General features: G+C 39.0%; 1 protein-coding gene across 1 annotated transcript in view; it reads right to left on the bottom strand.

The window, feature by feature from the left end:
• The window catches only part of LOC308430717 (flavin-containing monooxygenase 5-like), a gene marked incomplete at both ends in the record, with an annotated part of 12,236 nt that extends 4,033 nt beyond the window's left edge, over positions 1 to 8,203 (bottom strand). Inside the window, 5 exons of the mRNA XM_080929979.1 lie at positions 1,810 to 2,009; positions 3,618 to 3,760; positions 5,944 to 6,106; positions 6,571 to 6,759; positions 8,069 to 8,203. Coding sequence (XP_080786105.1) covers positions 1,810 to 2,009; positions 3,618 to 3,760; positions 5,944 to 6,106; positions 6,571 to 6,759; positions 8,069 to 8,203 — 830 coding nt within the window. The remainder of the gene's footprint in view (positions 1 to 1,809; positions 2,010 to 3,617; positions 3,761 to 5,943; positions 6,107 to 6,570; positions 6,760 to 8,068) is intronic.
• Positions 8,204 to 9,683: the final 1,480 nt, after the last annotated feature.

The following is a 9,683-nucleotide window of genomic DNA, read 5'->3' as shown; positions in this document are numbered from 1 at the left end:
ATCATGTAAAGACTGAAATAAATTGATTATTAGTGTCTTACAAGGCTCTATCATGTGCAACTCCATGACTATAATACTGAACCTTCCCTGGCAAATATTTGTGCTCAGTGACACACTAATGTTTGGTAATTATAAGGACTGAGTTTCTTACAGAACGCCACATTCACAGGTGTGCTTCACAGTTCATACATCCATGTGTCATGTTATGCATTCTATGTTCTTCATAAGGATTATAAACTCAGATCATAAAACTAGTCATGAAAATCTCTACTTTTTCATTACAGACAGCTCTATGCTAATTTTCTGTTTTTACCAACCATAAGACTTTAAGCCTTTGTCATCTTTTTCATTGTTTGGCCAATTAGAAAGTCATTTCATTTTATGTATATGGTTTTTTTTTGCTTGGAGATATATATATATATATATATATATATATATATATATATATATATATACATATATACACACACATATATACATATACATATATATATACACACATGTATATATATGTATGTGTATATATATCTGATCACCCTTAGTGGCCAGAAGAAGGTGTCAGATCCCCTGGAAATGGAGATATAGGTGGGTTGTAAGTCATCATATAGGTACTTGAAATTGAACCCAGGTTTTCTTCAAGTAGAAGCAGGGATTTTAACTTCTAAACCACCTCTTCAGCCTTATGTATTTAGTTTTTGTTCCTCTGTTTTGTTTTGACATATATTCTTACTCTGTAGTTCAGGCTGGCCTAAAATGAATTGAGTAATGTAGCACAGGCCAGACTTGTATTTATATATGGCAACTTTTTTTTTTTTTGAGATTATAGGTAAAATCCACTATGCCTTGCTTAGTTAGACTTTTGAAGCACAGAAACCTATGTAGTTTGAGAAAGGGAGAGCGCCAAGAAAAACTATGTGAATGACATCAAGTTTTAAGTGTCAGTTGAGGTAAAAACTGAGAAACAAAGTAGAGGGAGACTATCTGTGGGGTTGGAAGAACCAGTGAAGGGTAAGAGAGATGGAAAAATTAGATAAGACCAGATATTGGATTGGGTAGAGTGCATGTGAGGAGGGAGAAGGCTGTGGCGGTGAGACAATGGGTGCACAGATGTCATCTGAAGCCACAGTTCTGTGAAGTAAGGCTTGATCTGGTGTTGGGCATGGATGGCGTAGGTGCACAATAGAAGAGTAGAGACCAGACAGTGGAGCCCAGACATGCCTGCACTGCCTGAGTGTTGTGTGCTCAGAGAGACAGATGGTGAGAATGCTCTAGCCGGCAGCAGGCTAGAGGGTTACTGTGGAATGATAAATTTAAACCTAGAAAATGAGTGGAGAGCAGGTGACAGGTGGTGGTGGGAGGGATGAGGGGTGGTGTGACTTGGCACAGTGAGAGGAGTCTTTTATACCTCAGTTGAATGGCCAGAATGCCCAGCTGGCAGAAAATGACATCACTATTTCCAATTATAATAAATTCTATTAAGACTTAGAATGACGCACATTCACTGACTGGTATAGCATTTTTTTTTGTTTTTTGTTTTGTATAACAGTTTGTTCTAAAGTGTGTGTGTGTGTGTGTGTGTGTGTGTGTGTGTGTGTGTGTGTGTGCAATGTCCTTGCAGGCCACAAGAGAGCATCAGATCCCCTTAGCCTGGGGTCACAGGCCATTGTGAGTCTCTAGATGTAGGTCCTTAGAATTGAATTTGGATCCTCTACGAAAGAATTAAATATTATTAACTGCTGAGCCATCTCTTCAACCCTGGCATGATATTTCTAAAATATTTGCTTGTCTTCAATGCTGTCTAGATCTTACCTGTGTTTTGCCTGCAGCCCATAGTTGGCATGGTTAAACCTTGCATTTAATTTATTCTCTGCCCATCTGTTGATCAAGAACGTTGGATAGAACTTTTGGATGGTCCTGTTATAACGGGTAAAGAGTGTGGTGTCCAAGGGATTCCCATTATCCCAAACTCGGTTCCATACCCACGCACCTCGTCTTGTGCTAAGGAAAACCTGCCACAGAGGAGGAGACACCCAGTAAAACTTTTTTTTCTTTTGCAAATTATTCTAATCTAAAATTTTGATAGTATTGCTTTTTGATTGTCAAGAGAGTAGTACTAACTGCTCACACCCCTCAGCCATCTTCCTGCTTCTCTTCCTCTGTGAACAGGCCTTTTCAACCCACTGAACCACCTTTTCCATTCATTTAATGTTTGTCCTGGGCCTTTCTCCCCCACTTCTGCCCCAGCTGGGTCAGATGTCAGGAATGTGTTAGGCCCCATAATGTGTTTTAGCCCAAACAGGTTTTCATATTGGGAGTTACAAGCTCAACCTCATGTTCCCAGAATGCTATGTGATTCTATAAACTGCAGTGTAGGAGAAATAGCTGAATACAAAGCATGCAGCCATATCAGAAGCAAAATGGGGAAATCTAAACTGTATAGTTACAAATAAACAATCCCACAAACACAGTGGAAGAACTCTGGGGATTACTTCCGCTGCCTCTTTTGAGTCGTTTAACTGAGACTTTGAAGGGAGATGCAGGTTTGTAATGAAGACACACACACTTATCTTGCGAGGCCGTAATTACAGAGATTTCTCATTCACATACGTATACAAAGCTGGAAGAAGGGCTGCTTATTGATGTGTACAGAAATCGTCTTGTGTTTGAACTCTCATGTGTTCTTGGTGGGCATCCTGAATTAATATCCACGACTAATTCTGAATGACAGAAATCCAGCTTCTGTGCCTAGAAGTCAGCAGTATTTGCACCACAGAAGACCACTTAAAAAATTCTGTATATCCTGAATTAAGGAGATCCTAAGGACTTGATGTTCTATTCATTCATAAATCAGTGGAATAGCTTTCTTCATGTCCATGAATATTCTATTCTGCAAAATCATGTCCACTTGATGTTTTCTGTAGGTTTAAATGTCTATCACCCCAGAGTAGTTACATGTGGATAATTCCAAAGTTACTGACTCTAGTTTGCTATCTTTCACAACTCATTCATTATGTAGAAGAATGTCATTATTTTGGTATTTTTTCTATTTGTCCCTTCATATATATCCAGAAGAAAAAAAAGCATAATTGCCATACTGGTTCTATGTGTCAACTTGACACAGGCTTGAGTTATCACAGAGAAAAGAGTCTCCTTTGAGGAAATGCTTCCATGAGATTTAGCTGTAAGGCATTTTCTCAATTTGTGATCAAGGGTGAAAGGGTCCATCCCATTGTGGGTGGTGACATCCCTGGGCCGGATCCTACTAGAAAGCAAGCTGAGCAAGCCAGGGGAAGCAAGCCAGTAAGCAGTATTCCTCTATGACTTCTGCATTATCTCCTGCCTCTAGGTTCCTACCCTTTGTAAGTACCAGTCCCGACTTTCTTTGGTAATGAACAGTGATATGGAAGTGTAAACTGAATAAATAAAGCCTTTCATCCACAACATGTTTTTTGGTCATGATGTTTTGTGAAGGAATGGAAACCCTGACTAAGACAACTGCTTTTCTTAGCTTACAGACAAAATGGGACCATGACTATTAAAGGCAGAAAGTCTAGACTCACAGTCTCTATGGGTATCCAGGTTACACCCAGGAACTAAATCAGAATATGACACCAAACCTGTTCAGCAACACGGCTTATCTCTCCTGCCACATCTGCTCCAGAATTCCCAATGCCAATCACGACCACTCTCTTGCCCACGAAATCATCTGGGTGCTTGTACTCCCAGCTGTGGAGATACCTGCCTCGGAACTTGGTGATTCCTGAAAGAGTCAAATTATCAGCAGAAGCAGAAAATACACTTGGCAAATTCCATTTCTAAGCTTTATGTTCATATAATATAACCCCCCTTCTCTGTTCTCAGCCATTTATTGTCCATATTACAAAACAAGATTATTCAAGAAGGAAATATTCATTAGCATAAACTCTGTGGTTAAGATCAGAATTAGAGTATATGAATATTTAAAATGTCCGATTTTAAATTTATCCAATATAATTACTCATGATATCATGTGGTAAAGGAGGACATTGGCTTTTCATGTCTCTCTGTTTTCACATGTGCGACTGTTCATCATTCTCTGTGACTCTGTGCTTCTCACACATAATTGATGCTCTTTCTATATTCATCAAGAACAGTGTTCAAAAGCAGCTGAATGCAAACCACATGTACAACATCATGATAGTCATGTAAAAATAGGTAAAAATGATATTTTCTATGATTATTTTAGATCTTACATTTTAGCCAAGTGTGTTGCATATATGTGCGCGCGTGTGTGTGTCTGTGTGTGTGTGTGTGTGTGTGTATGTGTGTGTGCACATCAGTGCACCTGCCTGGAGAGTTTAGAAAATTGTATTGGATCCCTAGAAGCCAGAGTTACAGAAATTGGTGGGCCAGCTGACATGGAAGCTGGGAACAAACTTGAGTATCTAGAAGTGTAGTAAGCCATCTTAACTGCTGGACCAGCTCTCAATTTCAATGACATTTCTTATTCAAACATAATCTAAAATGTTAACATATAACCAGTATACAGAGTTATTGAGATATTTCATAATTTGACTATGTCTTTGAAGTCAGGTGTTTATTTTCCATTGAATGTATATCTCACTTTGTGTCAGATAGTTCTTTAAAGGTTTAAGAGTGGCCTATAGGGTAGCCTTTACATATGTATCATGGCTTCCAGTTCAGTGTTTTCATAGGATTCCTGAGTGTGCTAATGATCAAGTCTCTGGTTTTTTTGTCTCCTCCATTCTTTCTTCTGTTTTTTTTTTTTCTTCTTCTAATTCTGGTGTGTTAATTTTTTACTTTATCTTGTTATATTTTATTTTATTATACTTTATTTGATATTTTTATTATCCCTTAGAATATTGTTTGCTATCTAATGAGAGACAAACAGGCTGTAGATCTGGTTAAGAATGTAATTAGGGAGGAAGAGGGATGAGTAGAGGGAGAGAAAACTATAATCAGGATATATTATGTGAGAAAAATATCTATTTTTAATAAAAGAAAAAATAGAAAATGATTTATTTTATTTTATGTATATAGGTATTTTGTCTTGCACATATGTCTGTGCACCCCGTGTGTGTATTGCTGTGGAGGCCAGAAAAGAGTGTCATATTCCATGGAGCTAGAGTTACAGATATTTGCAAACTGTCATGTGGGTGGCGAAATTGAACCCAGGTCCTCTGGAAAAGCCATCGGTTCTCATAAATACTGAGTTATTTCTCCACACCCTGTGTGAGTTGTATCTCTAGTGCTCAATAATAATACATGGTTATTAGCTACTCTATTTGGTTTGCAAATTTCAAATATTAGAATTTCTTTCTCCCTTCCTTCCTTCCTTCCTTCCTTCCTTCCTTCCTTCCTTCCTTCCTTCTTTCCTTCCTTCTTTCCTAGAATATTTCTCCTCATCCAGCTCCTCTCAGAGCCTCCCTGTTTCTTACCCATTTTTATGTTCTTTCCCTTTCATTTATTTTCTTTAAAATTGAAAATAGACCTTTAAAACAAAACTCATTATATCTCAAAAATATTGAGTAATACTGGCATAAGTCTAATTTTGGATGTTATTTTTCTAAAATTTAGTGGTGCTGTTTTCTCTGAAATGTCTCCAGCTTTGTCTTCCTATTTCGTTATCATCACCCTCTCTCCCTAATGATGGTCCTGTAGACTCTGCCTCTTCCCCTCTGCTAGCCACATCACATGTGTGTCTTTCTCTACACCCACAGTCCCACACACCCGCTGCCTCTCACAGTTTCTTCTCCAGAAAGGTATTTCTCCAGGACCTCTGGTTTCCAGGTTTATTGATGCTTCACTCATCTTTCCTGACTGTTAAGGAAGAAGTCTTCTCTAACCATTCTGTTCCAATTAAACACATCTCTCGGTGTCTGGGATGTCAGTGCACCTCTTTGCAATTTCAGGATTTTTCCTGTAGCTCGTTCAGTTAAATACCTGAGAAGTCCTGTAAGGGCAGATACTTCTCAGTGTAGTGACCACTGCAAACCATGACCCCATCGAAGATATACGTTTTCTTCTTTCCGTCAACCTCCACCACAACGTCCCACTGGCCAGAGGATGAAAAGTCAGGGCGCTTCCTCACCCTGCACACTCTTGTCTAGGAAGCAAGAAATCAACAGGAGAGGTTGATCTTAGATCTCTGCTCCACATCTTCATTAAAAAAAAAAAAAAAAACCCTGGAAATAATACTGAGCTTCAATAAATAAACCAAGTTGTTACTTCCACTCAGAGATCCTGGTTCTTTAGGATTTTAATACAGAATCAATAAAAGTATTACTTCTCAAGGATTGGAGTAGATTGGGAATGTAACACACTATAATTCTCTCCATCCCCCCCTCATATTTTACTTTTAGTAAAATTAACTGAAAGGCAGGCATGAAGAACAACCTCTAAGACATGGCTTCAATGCCGAGGAAAATGTTATTACAGAGATCTATCTTCATGAATGATGAGCACGGGGGAGATCCAGGTGGGAAATGCAGGCTGAAACTGTGCCCAGCTGGCTGTGTGTGGACTTTGCCTTGAGCAATGTGCAGGTGGTGGGTGGGTTTTACTCCTTACCTGGAACTGGATGTGTTTCATGAGCCCGAAGTGACTGGCATACATCCTGAGATACTCCATCATTTTGGAGTTGTGCATGTAGTTGGGGTAGTGGTCAGGGATGGGATAGTCGCTGAAGGCTGTCATCTCCTTGGATGTATTACAGGTTAAAGATTTGTATATTCCAGGCCTTCCACTTTCTGGTATCTCCTAAAGGAAACAAATCAACCCTTGGCTTCCAGAAATTTAGAAAACAATACACATTGAATTTAGGGATGATGAGAACTGTGATGCTGTGTTTCTATTATGGAAAATGCATGTTACTGTTTGGATTTCATAATACTGCCCAACTGGATAAAGACATTAGACTCTTTTAGAAGGATGATCTTAGACTTTTTATGGTAACTGACCCAAAACACCAGTAATTCAGACATTCTAAAAGTAAGATAATAAAAAAACAAACACAATACAAGAAATAAAACAAAAACTAACAGAAAGGGATTTGGGGTTAGAAATTTGAGAAGGAGGAAATAAACTTGTCATCTTCATTGGATTGGTTGTATCTGGTTTTATCAGTGAAGGCATAGCCAGAGAAGTTTGCCTATGAGAAAGACCTACTGCAGAGAGGTTGTTGTGGTTAAATATTTAATCAGAAGTTTCTACCCTGCCTTAGATCATTTAGTTCCCAGAAAAAAAGGACACACAACCTTTATATTTATAATAAGACTTTAAAGGACTAGAGCTGGCCAGATATCTACCCTCAAGTGATCTTTCCTCTTTCTCTATCAATAACTCCGAGATCTAATTTGCTATGTTCTGCCTGGGACACTCTTACTCCAGTTGTCTAACCCTCATGGCCAAGCTATTATAATTCACTTACTCTCTACCTTCTCTTCTTCCCTTCGTGGTCCTCCTCATACCCCAAGCCCGGAAGACAAACCACCTACTCAGCTATAGGCTGTCAGCATCTTTATTCAACCAATAATTTTAAATTAAGGAGTGAGGTGAAAGAGCATTACTTGGTATGGATGAGTATTGTATTGTTCATGGGGACTAGCATTAACATTACAATACATACCAAGATCTTCCTATGGGTGGGGCTTTTTAAAATGAGTGGGATTAGAAGAAAGAAAAGCAGAAAGAGGAGAAAGCCCATCAGATCAGGCATTCCCTTTGCTTATGGCTGCTTTAATCATAGTAGTTCAGCTCAGCCATGCAGTCCCTGCCTTGGTGCATCGGAACACAGAAAACTGTGAGCCAAGATAAATCTGTGCTTTATTAGGTTGTTTTCCTAAGCACACTGTCCCAGTGATGAGAAGGGTAACAGAAAACACAGTGAGATTCTTCATATAATCATTTACTTGAGAAGTTTTGAGTTAGTCTGGAGAGAGAACAATGATACTCTGTAAAGAACAGTTAGATGATTTAAATGTTACATGTTCTAATTCCTGTTAGAAGCATCTTTCTCTTTCAGTCACAGATATCATCATACTTATGAGAATATAATCTGTGAAATTACCTCATATCTCCACAGCCCTCCAATGTCATTGTTCTTTTCAAAGCAGGTAGGCTCAAGTCCTTCCTCCAAGCAGCTCTTAATGGCTCCCAGTCCACTGACGCCAGCACCAATGATGGCAATCTGTTTCACATCCATGGTCTCTGAATAAGAAAGCGTTCCTTCAGTTTTCCTTGAGCAAAATCGAGTTCACCACCAGTCCTGTTCTCCCTTAATTTTAGCAACATTACCATTTGTTTGATAGAAGTTTGATTTTTTTATACCATAGCTTCTTTTGTCTTGATTAGAAATACAGAAGTGCATGCGCACAGACACACACACACGCACACACTCACACACACACACACACAGTTACACACAAATATTCCTCCAACACCAGATCATTTAGTCATTTAATTCTAATCATAAAAGTTTCCTAATTTAAATGAAACAGAATTCCTTATAATTACAGATCATTAAAATGCCTTAAAAATAAGTATATCCAAGGTCTTTCATTACATTTTGTCTTAAAAGATTTTATGAATGTAATGAAAGTGAGTGGCTTGCTTACTCGGGGCTGGCAGGAAGGTACACAGGGATACTGTAGATACTCTTGAGCCATCAGGAAACAGTATACCCTACTGGTTCAGATGAGTTATGTCTCTTGACTCAACATTTAATAAGTTAAGATAAAATTTTTGGGGTAGACTTAGTGTTGATGATTTGGGGAACAATGATAGAAAAGACATAGTTATGTCACATTTCATTGGACCTCTGGGCTGGCAAGATGGCTCTAAGGGTAAAAGAAGATGCCAGACAATCCCAGTGACCTGAATTCTGTTCTTGGAACCCACGTAAAGGGGGAATGAGAAACTGGCTCCACAATATTGGAGATTTTCTGATGTCCACATGCTGCTAGGAGATGTATGATAATCATAAGTTAAAATGTTAACTCAGAATCCATGTGTGTTTATCTCACTTTCAGAGCCCATCAGAAACCAGGCTCCACCATGCTTCTCTCTGCTCACCTCTTTCTCTAGCATGTAATCACCAACCTGAACAGCATAGGGTGACCTCCCTAGTTTGGTAGTTCCATGCTCCTTAAGCCTTTTGTCAAAATGTCTTCTCTTTCCCTATGAATCCAAGTATATCATCATGACTTAGTTCTGAGAAATATTATCACTGGCCACCTTTTACCTCTTCTTTGACATTTTTTAGTTAGTTAAATTGTAAAAATGATATGATTGTGATATTTATACACACATAGAGCATACTTTGCTAGCATTTCCTCCCATTATTCTCTGTACAAGCTGGTTTTGTGTCAACTTGACACAAGCTGGAGTTATCACAGAGAAAGGAGCCTCAGTTGAGAAAATACCTCCATGAGATCCAGCTGTAAGGCATTTTCTCAACTACTGATCAAGGTGGGAGGGCCCATTGTGGGTGGTGCCATGGGCTGGTAGACCTGGGTTCTATAAGAAAGCAGGCTGAGCAAGCCAGGGGAAGCAAGCCAGTAAGTAACATCCCTCCATGGCCTCCTGCTTCCTGACCTGCTTGGGTTCCAGTCCTGACTTCCTTTGGTCATGAACAGCAATATGGAAGTGTAAGTTGAATAAACTCTTTCCTCCCCAACTTGCTT

This window comes from Micromys minutus (genome assembly GCF_963924665.1).
Source record: "Micromys minutus genome assembly, chromosome: 1".
NCBI lineage: Eukaryota > Metazoa > Chordata > Mammalia > Rodentia > Muridae > Micromys > Micromys minutus.
The sequence above is the reverse complement of the archived record's forward strand: the minus strand, read 5'-3'. Positions and strand labels throughout refer to the sequence as shown.